Below are 14,344 nucleotides of genomic sequence, written 5' to 3'. Positions count from 1 at the left end.
GATCTACATAGTTTAATGTTCTACCGTTCGCTTCCAAAGGGGCAGCTGACCACTGACTGCCAACTGACTCACCATACTGATCTTTGCTGACTGACTAGCAGACTCAACTGTTCTGCCTCAACTACCCTGATCTGAGTAACTCTAGCTCCTATATTGAGAATCCCCCTTTTGCTATGACGTCAGAAGTGTGTTTCCAAAACGTGACCAATTCACGTGACTATGTACACGTTTCTTAACACACTTTTAACAACAAAGAATTCTCAACTAACCTATGTTTTAACAATATATTTTTAATTTGTATTGTTCATTCTTTTTAGCTCACATTTTTAAAATATCAGTTTCATAAAGTTTCACATTTCCTCACAGCTTTTTTAACATTTTGCAATTTATGACTATCATAAATTGTTGTTTCATCTAATGCATCGACCAGCAAATTCTAGCTTTGCTACAATTATAATTTGCGAATTTCTTTCTGTTCTCTGATGAGAAGATTAGCAAGAATAGCATTCTTTGAAACTCCGCGGAATAAGGACTTTGAAATTTGCTCTCGGGAGTATTCTGTCGAATAATAAATTTAATTGCAAATTTTAAGGGAGTTTTATTTCTTTTCTCTTCATTATTCACACAGAAAATAGACGGAAGCATCGGTCGAAAATATGTGCTTTTGAAAGAAACATTTTCGTTTTTATTTTCGAAACACATTTGTATTCCTACACGTCAAAAAAAATAAATAAATATAGAAAGGATATAAACATTTATATATTTTTCATATTAATTTTTTTTATCCATATATATATATATATATATATATATATATATATATATATATATATATATGTGGGGGGTATAATTATTTTCAAAGCCAAACAGCGTCGCAATTCACAAGGGCGATGACAGCTAATAAACCCGAAGTCCAAAACTAGAGTCTACCCTCGTTTGGCCTCATCAGTTAGACATATCCGAATTCGGAATTCGAAACCTGAGCATCTTGCTTCCGAGCACTGTGCCACCTGAGCAATCGCGTCACACACAAGAAAGTCTATTAACTAACAGAGATCAAGCAAACCGAGGCGAAATCCAATTATGGAATGAACCTACTTCGTCATCCAACCACGCTATAACCCAAGCTGATGTCTTACAAGTAGGAATTTGACTTTTCTAAGTTTAATCTTAACCATATTACATTTCATGCTTGCATTTTTAGTCGCGTGCAAGCGACTCTATAAGTCACTCCATCGGTCGGTCTGTCCGTAACACTTTTGTGCTTGGCCTTTTTGGTTAAGATCAAAGGTCTGTTGTTAATAGATGCTGTTCGTAGCTTTTAAAACTTTTCTTGGCCTTTTGGCAAAGATCAAAGTGTAGTATCTGTTCCGACAGATACTGCAGGCAGGGACCATATGTGGGGGCAACTCCACATGTGGGACCTTGGTCAATGTAGGGGCAGCCCTTCATACCAATTGTCACTGTCCGGCTCCCCTACTCCCCGGGGAGTTGGTCCCCATTTCCCCTTCACGCCTCACTTTAAAAATCGGCCTTTTGCCTAATTTGCTCGGTGGGGGAGCAAATAAATACCATCTGTTCCGACAGATACTGCAAGCTATGACTAGCAAAGACCAGATGTGGGGCCAACCCCACATGCCTGACCATTAACCAGCTCCCATTTCCCACCTCTCGGGAGCTGGTCCCCTGTTTCCCTTCCCCCTCCCTTCACTCCTCACATTAAAAATCGGCCTTGTGCCTAATTTGCTCGGTGGGGGAGCAAATAAATACCATCTGTTCCGACAGATGCTGCACTTAAGATAATTTGTACCAGTCAATGGAGGGGAGACCCTCTATACTGGGACAATTATTATTTTTGGTAACCAGAGTGACCCCTTTTAGGAGAGCTGGTTTTTACCTCACATTAAAAACGGCCTTGTGCCTAATTTGCTCAGTGGGGGAGCAAATAAATACCATCTGTTCCGACAGATGCTGCACTTAAGATAATTTGTACCAGTCAATGGAGGGGAAACCCTCTATACTGGGACAATTATTATTTTTGGTAACCAGAGTGCCCCCTTTTTGCCTACTTTTAGGGGAGCTGGTTTTTACCTCACATTAAAAACGGCCTTGTGCCTAATTTGCTCAGTGGGGGAGCAAATAAATACCATCTGTTCCGGTAGATACTGCAAGCAAAGACCATATGTGTGGGTAACCTCACATATAAGACCTTGGTCAATGTAGGGGCAACCCTTCATACCAATTGTCATTATCCAACTCCCCTACACCCAAATAAATACCATCTGTTCCGGCAGATACTGCAAGCAAAGACCATATGTGGGGATAACCCCAGATATCAGACCTTGGTCAATGTAGGGGCAACCCTTCATACCAACAGTTACTATCCAGCTCCCATTTCCCACCTCTCGGGAGCTGGTCCCCTTTTCCCTCCCCTCCCTCTCTCTCCACATTAAAAAACGGCCTTGTGCCTAATTTGCTCAGTGGGGAAGCAAATAAATACAATCTGTTCCGGCAGATACTGCAAGCAAAGACCATATGTGGGGGCAACCCCACATATAAGACCTTGGTCAATGTAGGGGCAACCCATCACCAATTGTCACTATCCAACTCCCCTACTCCCCGGGGAGTTGGTCCCCATTTCCCTTCACTCCTCACATTAAAAACGGCCTTGTGCCTAATTTGCTCAGTGGGGAAGCAAATAAATACAATCTGTTCCGGCAGATACTGCAAGCAAAGACCATATGTGGGGGCAACCCCACATATAAGACCTTGGTCAATGTAGGGGCAACCCATCACCAATTGTCACTATCCAACTCCCCTACTCCCCGGGGAGTTGGTCCCCATTTCCCCTTCACTCCTCACATTAAAAACGGCCTTGTGCCTAATTTGCTCAGTGGGGAAGCAAATAAATACAATCTGTTCCGGCAGATACTGCAAGCAAAGACCATATGTGGGGGCAACCCCACATATAAGACCTTGGTCAATGTAGGGGCAACCCATCACCAATTGTCACTATCCAACTCCCCTACTCCCCGGGGAGTTGGTCCCCATTTCCCTTCACTCCTCACATTAAAAACGGCCTTGTGCCTAATTTGCTCAGTGGGGAAGCAAATAAATACAATCTGTTCCGGCAGATACTGCAAGTAAAGACCATATGTGGGGGCAACCCCACATATAAGACCTTGGTCAATGTAGGGGCAACCCATCACCAATTGTCACTATCCAACTCCCCTACTCCCCGGGGAGTTGGTCCCCATTTCCCCTTCACTCCTCACATTAAAAACGGCCTTGTGCCTAATTTGCTCAGTGGGGAAGCAAATAAATACAATCTGTTCCGGCAGATACTGCAAGCAAAGACCATATGTGGGGGCAACCCCACATATAAGACCTTGGTCAATGTAGGGGCAACCCATCACCAATTGTCACTATCCAACTCCCCTACTCCCCGGGGAGTTGGTCCCCATTTCCCCTTCACTCCTCACATTAAAAACGGCCTTGTGCCTAATTTGCTCAGTGGGGAAGCAAATAAATACAATCTGTTCCGGCAGATACTGCAAGCAAAGACCATATGTGGGGGCAACCCCACATATAAGACCTTGGTCAATGTAGGGGCAACCCATCACCAATTGTCACTATCCAACTCCCCTACTCCCCGGGGAGTTGGTCCCCATTTCCCCTTCACTCCTCACATTAAAAACGGCCTTGTGCCTAATTTGCTCAGTGGGGAAGCAAATAAATACAATCTGTTCCGGCAGATACTGCAAGCAAAGACCATATGTGGGGGCAACCCCACATATAAGACCTTGGTCAATGTAGGGGCAACCCATCACCAATTGTCACTATCCAACTCCCCTACTCCCCGGGGAGTTGGTCCCCATTTCCCTTCACTCCTCACATTAAAAACGGCCTTGTGCCTAATTTGCTCAGTGGGGAAGCAAATAAATACAATCTGTTCCGGCAGATACTGCAAGCAAAGACCATATGTGGGGGCAACCCCACATATAAGACCTTGGTCAATGTAGGGGCAACCCATCACCAATTGTCACTATCCAACTCCCCTACTCCCCGGGGAGTTGGTCCCCATTTCCCTTCACTCCTCACATTAAAAATCGGCCTTGTACCTAATTTGCTCGGTGGGGGAGCAAATAAATACGCTTTTTGGCCAAGATCAAAGTGTAGTATCTGTTCTTACTATATGCTGTACTTATGTTTGTAATTTTTGAGATATAAAGTGGCGGATAACTTTTCTGTATTAATTTAATGTTAAATGATCACCCACTTTAAAATCAGTCAGTCTCAAAGCCATTCAAGTCATTCTCCAGATCATTCAAATTATTTTTGAAGGATTCCAGTTATTTTTTAAGCATTCAAGTCATTCTTAAGGTCATTCAATTCATCCTTAAGTTCATTAAAGTTATTCTAAGTCATTTACTTTTTATTTATTTAAGTCATTTCAGCCCATTTTTCGGTCATTTTAGTTTATTTTATAGAATTTCATGTCAATCCTACATTCACTCATTCATTCATTACACGAGAGCACGCGACTAATGGCTATCGGTCTTGTTCTATGTAATATATATATATATATATATATATATATAATTTTATAAAAATTCACAATAGATATATATATATATATATATATAATTTTATAAAATTCACAGTAGATTCTCTATAGTACAATGTAGAATACAAACATTGTGGACAAAGTCACTGCGATGATGCATGTGAAGATTTCTATCTGTTCACCGTGATGGGCTCCAACTAGAGCAGGCAATCAATCTGTTTGATTAAAAAATAGACAATTTTACTGATTTCAAATATTTCAAGTATGTCAAATATTTAGAATATTTCAAGTATTTTAGGTTTATTATAAATATTTCTAATATTTTGAGTATTTTAGTATTTCAAACATTTCAAATATTTCAAAAATTTCAAATATTTCACATATTTCAAATATTTCAGCTATTTCAACTTATTCACCATATTTCAAATATTTAAAAATATTTGAATATTTCAAGTTATTTCTAAATATTTCAAATATGTCAAATATTTAAAGTTATTTCAAATATTTCAAATATGTCAAGTATTTTAAGTAGTGAATGTTGCACAGTCCAATTGTGTACTTGTCACTGTATATATTTTTTAACAGACGGAGAGCAAATCTCCATTCATAATAGAAGTAATAACATGGTTCAGTTTAGAGAGACGGATACAAAATCTCAATTAATAAGATTCGACTTTAGACCGAAGGATACCTATTCTCTATTAATAATGTTGTGGTGGCACCCACTCATTTACATATGTAGATAATATTACATATAAATAGCAAGACTCGGTTAGTCTGAGTGTGTGTTAACCAGAAGCCACCGAAGGCCGAGCCGAGAGCAGATATGTTCTCCAGCCAAGACTCTCTTACCTGTCAACCATTATATAAATATACTGTGAATATACTTTTTCTAATACACTTCTTATTGATCTACTTTTGTTTGTTGAGTCTTCATTTGTATTGCCTTATGCGTTATTTGGTTCAACCTGCAAACATAACAGTTGGCGACGAAGATGAACGTCAAACATAACAAAATAACTAAAGTTGTATAGTTTCGACTTAAGACAGACATATACCAAACCTCTATCAATAATGAAAGTAATAGTATAGTTTCGACTTTAGACAAATAGCAAATCTCAATAAGTAGTAGTTGCCGAACAAATGTTTGAGTTGAGTTAAGAACACAGTTATTTAAATAATTATTAATACTAGCAGATATGAAACTTTTTTCCGTAAAAACTTCTTCATCAAAATTTAAATATCACGTGACATTTCACTTTTGTATCTTTTTCAGGTCCGAATCCTAACCCCACCAACTACCAACCACAAAACTGGAGGATCTTTTTTGAGCCCGCCAATAAATCTCTCTTAATGTAAGGGGAATTTGTGGGGTCATTTTATTTTCTCAACTCCTGATTGGCTACAGCTCATCTTCCTGACGTCACCAGCATTCCAATTTCACATCCATGATATTGCGAATGGTAAAAATAGTTGTTCAACAACCGTCTTTTTAATTTTACAAGGGTTGTATTTGTTTTTCTTGCGTCCCTCTTGTATCGTTTAAAAGAAAGAAGAAAAAAAAAACTTTGGATCGTACCTAACTTTGTGAACTCCATATTTACAGTCTCCGCGTTATCCGGAGCCAAAATGTGTTCTTGAGTTTTAGGGATAGCATGAATAAAAACACTTCATTAAAATTCTGAATCTTTTTGCTTGTTATTTCCGTGTGTTTTCTTGAAATGTGTTGTATTTTTCTCTTGTGCTTAAGCGAGATACGACAAACACGTCGAGTTGATCAATTCAGATGCTGCAGTTCTTGATGATCCGGTGACCTGTGATGAAATCCCGATCTACTGTTATGACCCACAGACCAAGAGATAGAGTTCCCAGCGGAAGCATGCTGTTCTCTCCCAGATCCAACAAGGCCAGAAAGAGCAAATTCAATCAGAAAAATATGATGATCCCTGTTTTTGACAGCACGGGGATGATTTAGAGACACAAGGTATCCCACTGGACATACAGTCAACAAGGAATATTATGTTTAGGTTTTAAGTAAGTTCAGTAAGAGACTCCGTCGGGATAAGCCAGCACTCTTTAAATCGAGCATTTCCACCAGAACAATGCACTAGTCTACAACTCCATCTTTGCCACAGACTATTTTTTCACAAGGTAGTCACCACTTATTAAGGCCCGGAAGCCATTCGAGGATAAGGGTTATTGCGTGTACAAAATGTTAGTATTGAAGAGTTGATAAAGTGTCTTACTTAAGAGGACTATTTGACCAAGATGGGCATCTAGACACTTCCTTACCCTTCCTATAGCCAAATCTTGCCCCCTGTGATTTTTGGTTATTTCCTAAGCCCAAAGAAAACCTTAGAGGCTGCGATGGCGGCCATTGACACAAGAGAACATCCATGGGGCCTTCCAGAAGTTGTTGGTACGGTACAAGTCCATTGTAGTCAAAGGAAATTATTTCGAAAGGGAATAAAGTTTCATATGTATACTATCTATAAAAGTGCCGATACGAAAAATGGAAACTTATTGAAGAGACCGCGCACGTATGTAAAAAACGCGTTATATTCTTATTATTTGGTTGCATCAAAAGGTTAAAGTCAGTAAGAATCGTTAAGGCTAGAAACTGTGCAGGAGTTGAGAGAAATTCATTTCTCGAGTTTGTAAGCCAGTCGCTTCCGTTGATTGCTATTGAATATCTTTTCGCTATTTATTTTTTTATTTAAAAAAACTTATTATTTTGTTCTAGCTGGGGATGGAGCATCACACCGGATGTAAGATACTACCCCGCTATCTCGTACATTGCAACCAAGGGATCATTTTAAGATTCTGCCTGTCCTTTTGAGTGCAATTTTTCGTATCTCTCTTACACTTGGTTCACCGGGTATATTAATGAGTCCTGTTGCTCCTATGATAGAGATCCTAAGATTCCAGTTTTTTTCATTTCTTTCATTGATCACAATTGAATATCATTTCACTATTAAAAAAGTCCTCATCATTTTTTCTAGCTGGGGATGGGGCATACTACCGTGTTGTATTTTGCTGTTGTGCTTAAACGAGTGACGACAAACCCGTACGTATGCAAAATAATAATAATAATAATAATAATAATAATAATAATAATAAAATCAGAAAATAGTTATATTTTTTATTGTTTAGTTGCTTCAAAAGATTAGAGGCAGTTGTTAGATTATGTAGGGGCGACACCGGATTCTCTTGCTGTCAATTTAGAAAAAAATATTATTATAAAAGGTTAAATGTTAGATTAGGGACATTCGTTGGTATGCAAAATTAGTTTGTGTACAAAGACAAATATGTTTATAAGTTTTTGGAATTTACTGGAACAATCAACAAAATAACCAGAAAACTGACTTTAACGAAATCAGTGTTAAAATACTCAAACAAATAGGTTTCCAAATAACAGATTGAGGTAGAGAAAACGTGATTAAAAAGTCACAGGGTTTTTCTTTTTTTACAAAGGAGTCACCGCTTATCAAGCACCGGAGGTTAAGGGTTAATGAGTGGAAAATAGTCAATAGTAAAATATTGTAGTAATCTTTGGTTGTTGGGATTGGGTTACTTAAAAGGGTGGCTCATCAAGAACTTGTTTACGTTGGACTTGAAGACAACCATATTGTAGTCAGTTAGAAAGCAGGAAAACGGAACACAGTTCCACAGACGTGCAGTTCTAATAAAGAAGCTTTGTTCATAGAATCTATGTTTAGGTTTAGGCACAGATGTTAAAAACTCTGAGTTTTTTTTACATAAGACACACCGCTTATCAAGGCCCGGAAGTCACTCGAGGATAAGGGTTATTGAGTGTATATTAATCATTGGGATAAGTGTATATTAATCATTGGGTTAATATCATAGCAATCGTTAGTAATGGAAATTTTGTAAATTGGATTACTTAAGGGGGCGGTTCATCAAGAATTTGTTTATGTTGGACTTGAAGACAACCAAGTTGAATGACATGATAGAAAACAAATAGAGTTAGTCAGTTGATCAGTTAGACAGTTGGAGAGTTAGAGACAGAATCATGTACGCCGGGGAAGCAGAATCTAAGGCACGTGAAATCTTCCAATGGGAAAGTATTTGGAATAAAAGGTATCTGAAAATCCAATCCAAAGCTTGTTAGTTATTTCTTAGGATGCATCTTCATTTCAACTTTTGGCAGATTCGTCAATCAAGATCCACAGATGAACGAAGGTATGTTTTCTTTGGCAAGATGCATAACCACGCAGAACTGTATCCCGTCCTATTTGTGTTATCAACTTTATAAATGTCCCGTAACTCATGCCAAACCTACATTCACAAGGAATTATGAACACTAGACGACAAAAGGAAACTATTATATACACCCGTTTATTATACACACTCCTTACACAACCGCTAACTTACATAACGTTAACCTGGCGCTACGTAACATATCGTTGACTTGGTGCTGTGCCCCTAGTTCAATATAACACAGTAAGAGTTGCTGAGGATAGAAACTGAGCAGGACTTGACTAGAATTGATCTCTCGAATGTTCTAACCAGTCGCTTTCATTGATGTTTATTGAATATCTTTTCACTATTAAAGAAAGTTCTCACCATTTTGTTATATCTGGGGATGGAGCATCATACCGGATGTCAGACACTGCCCGCTATCTTATAAATTGTAACCAAGGGGTCGTTTATAATTTTAACTGACCCTTAAAATGTAATTGAGTGTATCTCTCTTACACTTAGTTCACGGAGTATATGTGCCAGGTAGTTTTTTAAAATTGATTTTCATGCGTTTGGTTGCTCTTGGCGATCTTCCTAAGATTCCAGTTTCTTTTCATCTCGTGCATAATACCTTGGTATTTCGTTATCTTTTCCATTTCAACCCTGTTTAATTCAGCGTAATTGGAATTAGGGCTATAAGAACCAATATAACAGATGTTTTACTTGACCGCCAAGCAATTTTGTTCGCATTAGTTTTAAGATTAAAAATGATTTTAAAGATTAATAATACTGTGTTCGGTATTAGAGTTATATGAACCAATATAACAAATGTTTTACTTGACCACCAAGCAATTTTGTTCGCATTAGTTTTAAAATTTAAAATGACTTTAAAGATTAATAATACTGTATTCGGTATTAGAGTTATATGAACCAATATAACAAATGTTTTACTTGACCACCAAGCAATTTTGTTCGCATTAGTTTTAAAATTTAAAATGACTTTAAAGATTAATAATACTGTATTCGGTATTAGAGTTATATGAACCAATATAACAAATGTTTTACTTGACCACCAAGCAATTTTGTTTGGCATTAGTTTTAAAATTAAAAAAGACTTTAAAGATTAATAATAGAAGAATCAATGTAACAAAATACAAAAAATAAAAGCGCGAGACATGGTTTAAAAACAAATGAAAAATAATTACTATTTATGTATGATGTAGAAATCGCCCCAGTAATACAAAGATCGAGCACAAGTTTTTGATCTAATTTCTGAGTCTTTTCTAATGGCTAGATTGTAAAAAACGTGTAGAATAAAACAACTGCGATACCAATCGCGGTAGTTTGGACGCAAAATAAAATGAAAGCCTATACTTATTGGCAAATATATTTTACAGATTTTTTTTTAAAGGTATCGAGTCAATAGTAATTGTTTTTTTTAGAGGAAAATTGTTTTTGTTTTAAGTGGAGATGGAAGCAGTGTTAATTAAGGGACAACTGTACATTTTTCAGAGACTTCAAATGGGATCTTACCAGTGAATTTAATTGAAGATCATACCAAGGACTTGTCTATTGAGCTTTCATATGCTTTCAAATTAGATGTTTTGTTTTTTTTCAAGAATTGCTAGCGAGATGTAAATATGGACATTTTCGTATATAATTGAAAAAAAAAAGTTATGACTCCATAAATGCAGAGTAAAGTAAAACAAAGGGTTGTTATAAAACGAATAATTATGATCATCATAATACAGTTTCCGTGATGACGGAAATTGCGTTGTTTGGATGCACTTCAACTTCAAAGCCAGCATAATATGCATTTTGAAATTTTATTTTACGTGCTAAGAATTGGACCTGCCTATATTTTTAATTTTAAAATATTAGTTCCGCAAAATAAAAAAAAAATATTTAGTATTATCAGACGAGAGTCGGACATCTCTTGAACAGCCCAAATAAAAATTTATAAAAATATATGTTCAAGTCAAATGGTTTATTCTAAACTAATTAAAACCGAAGAAGCTATTTGATAGTCAACTGCACATGAAACAATTCTTCTAACCGATTCCTAATATTAAGACCTTTGTCTTTTACATTAAAGATAATAATGATGGTGAAGTATTAATAAATTCGATATAACTCGAAGAAAAATGAATTTCTCGAACTACCGATATTATCATTGGATTAAGCATTGTTGATTTAATATTTTCACGCACAAAATTATAATTGCAAAATAATTTTCTACTTTTTTAGATGACATGTTTCGCATAATTTTTGCATGTAAGATTCTAATCCGTTCCTTATTTAAATGACGTAACAACAATTAGTGTTTATATAACCTTGAAAAATAACATTTGTTAAAATTTAAAAGCAAGAACACAGAAAAATAATTACATTGAAAAATAATAAATATTATATTAACGTTCACGATAGGAATGTACCGATGCACTACTGGGAAAAAAATGAACTAGTACTCCTTACCTCCGTCTAACTTACTGACGTAATTTTCAAACAATCTTTTGACTTTCTGATATTTTGGGCTTCGGTGGAATCCACACGTAGAGGACTTCATTGGGTTTTGCTTAAGCCTAGGTAAAGCTCTCGCTTTGGGGGATACTTGACGTATTTTCGTACAAACAATGTGCTTTTTTTCTTTAATCTAATATCTTAGGACTTAAAAAATTCTCTTTGAAATACACCCACCAAAACTGCCGTGCACACATAAAATACACACACCATTAACTAAATTGAAGAGATTTCTAATCAAAAAATTATTTTATGAATTATTAACCCCTTAACCCATTTTAATAAAATGTTAAAAACTTACACTTAGTAGAAGCTGTGAGTTCGTTCCCTGTGGACTCGTAAACAGTTGGGCTGCGTTTTCTGAAATTCCACGCAAATGTACAGTATGTGTTTGGATGTGTTCGTTGATATTTTTATATCGGACTGTCTTCGATAAGTACCGAAATTCAATAATCGAAATAATCCGCTAGAAAAAAGAACAGGTGATTTTGACCAAAGTTAACACCTTACACAGCCTAACATCACAAGTGCATTTGAAAAGTTTTATTCCCACGCAAGCAGAAAGACCCGGTATGTAAAATCAATTGTGAGTTCTGTGATATAATAATGACGCGTTCAAAATGTATATTTCTGTTTAAACACGGTCTGATAAATGACTTTTGAATTTTAAACTTAAATTCAAGCAATTATATATAAAAATAATTGTATAAAATGATAGTAAGTTCTCTACAGTGCAATGTACATTACAAATTATTGTAAACTAAGTTACTGTGAGAAGGATGGAAGATTCCTTCCGGTGTATCGTGATAGGTCCCCAACTAGAGCAGGTAATCGATCGATTTTATTAAAAAAATGTATGATTTCACCGATTGCGATGACAAAAAAAAAAAAAAATTGGGAATTGAAACATTAGTTGATTATCATTCAATTCAAGTTAACGTCAGGTCACCCTACTTGTTATAAGATAACTCTAAAAATAAGTTCATATGTGGTAATCTATATGTGTGCGTGTAAATAGTCATTAACAGAAGTTTATCTAATTAAACTTCTAATTAATTTCAATTTAATATATTTGCATTGCGTTTAGTCTCGTGTTGTATAAAATCTGCTTTAAACAATAAAAATACGCCATTTTATATAAATTTTGACACCTTAGCATCTATTTTTACTGTCTAAAAACCAAATCGAATTTATTCCACTAGTTCAAATTCCGTGTATATCAAGTTTCAAGTTTAAAAACAAAAAAATTGACAGAGTAGTTTGGTAGAGACCCTTTTCACATATACATACAGATAAATAGACGAGATCACTTATATATATATATATATATATATATATATATATATATACCTATATATAATATTATATATACATATAATAATATAATAATATAATATATATATATATTTAGTATATAAATATCAATTATTAATTAATAATTATCATGTGCCTAAAAGTAAGTCATCTATATAATTAATTAAATAATAATTAATATTTAAATGATAAAAAAAAGTAAAAAGCGTCCTAAGATTTGGGCGAAGAAAAATGGAAATAAAGGGCAAATAACTCCTTTCTTATAATAAGAGAAATCGATTGCTAATAAAAAAAAAAAAAAAAATTCAAACAATCTCATATATATATATATATATATATATATATATATATATATATATATATATATATATATATACTAGCAAAAGTACCCGCCGTTGACTGGGTTCAAAAGCAGCCTACAGAAAATGGACTCTGATTTATTAAAGTATGATAGGTTATGAAAAGGAAGGGTTGTAAAGAGATAGCGTCGAATTTGGGGTATCAAAACCAAAGCAAAATATGATGAAAGTAAAAATAAAATAGATAAACCCCATAATTTATTATACCATACCTGTTCACACTGAAACACTTATCACAATATTCTGTGGATCTATATAAAAAAATCTTGTTAAACTTTGTGACATATTTCCATTCTATGAAGGTCAGACGCGAACGAACACCCCATAATTTTATTATACCATATTTCTTCAAACTGAAACATAATTATCAAAGTATACTTACGCAGATAGATATGATAAGTCTTTATTAAAGTTTGTACCTATTTCCATTCTATGGAGGCCAGGCGCGAACACAGACACTACAATTTTATCATACCATCCCTATTTAAGTTAAAACATACTTATCAAATTATTCTTATGTACATCTATATCAAAAACACTTGTAAACGTTTTTTTAATTTTTAAATTTTCATTTCCATGTTTTTGGACCAGGCGCGAACGCAGACCCCACAATTTTAATGAACCACCGTTCTGCCAGATCAAACATACCCATTCCTGTGTCTCGATACATCTTCTATCATTATATGTAATCAATTTTTTAAAATAGTCAACCATATAGTAGCCTATTCGTGACCAGACCCACACACATAAGCACACAGACATCCAGCTTTTTCTTATATATATATATATATATATATATATATATATATATATATATATATATATATATATATATATATGAACAGATTAAAAATGAAAAACAAACTAAGATGAATGTTAAAAATATATAACAATTTTCTCAATTTTTCTCCATTTTTGACTCCTTAAAAACTTAAAGACCCATAAAAGAAGTCTTCATAAAAAAATGCAATCATTTGAGGCTTGCTACTTTTAGTTTCGAAAGAAAAGATAAAGCTCGAAAATATGAAGACAGACATATAGCCTTATATATATATATATATATATATATATATATATATATATATATATATATATATATGTGTGTGTGTGTGTGTGTGTGTGTGTGTTCTGGATAAAATGGATATCTGCGGTGTTACTAAGAAAGGTCTATATTCATATGCTGTGAAACTTTTGACAAATTGTTTTTACTACGCGCTGATGAAGCCCAACTACAATTGTTGAACTATGATAACACCAAGGCGGAAACAATTGTACGCAAGGTGTTACCAATGAAAGACTAACAGTTTGAAAACGAGTACCTATTTACAATGCCTCCCCACGGGACAGAGTTAGACACCAGGGTCGTTTTTTTAACGTGGAG

General features: G+C 35.1%; 1 protein-coding gene across 1 annotated transcript in view; it reads left to right on the top strand.

Annotated features, from left to right (window-relative positions):
* LOC145246882 (uncharacterized) overlaps positions 1-6,246 on the top strand; it is a 97,971-nt gene extending 91,725 nt beyond the window's left edge. Inside the window, exon 4 of the mRNA XM_080108744.1 lies at positions 5,844-6,246. Coding sequence (XP_079964870.1) covers positions 5,844-5,856 — 13 coding nt within the window. The 3' untranslated portion in view covers positions 5,857-6,246. The remainder of the gene's footprint in view (positions 1-5,843) is intronic.
* Positions 6,247-14,344: the final 8,098 nt, after the last annotated feature.

This window comes from Euprymna scolopes, chromosome 24 (genome assembly GCF_053919585.1).
Source record: "Euprymna scolopes isolate OS-2025 chromosome 24, ASM5391958v1, whole genome shotgun sequence".
Classification (NCBI taxonomy): domain Eukaryota; kingdom Metazoa; phylum Mollusca; class Cephalopoda; order Sepiida; family Sepiolidae; genus Euprymna; species Euprymna scolopes.
This window is presented reverse-complemented; position numbering and strand designations above follow the sequence as displayed.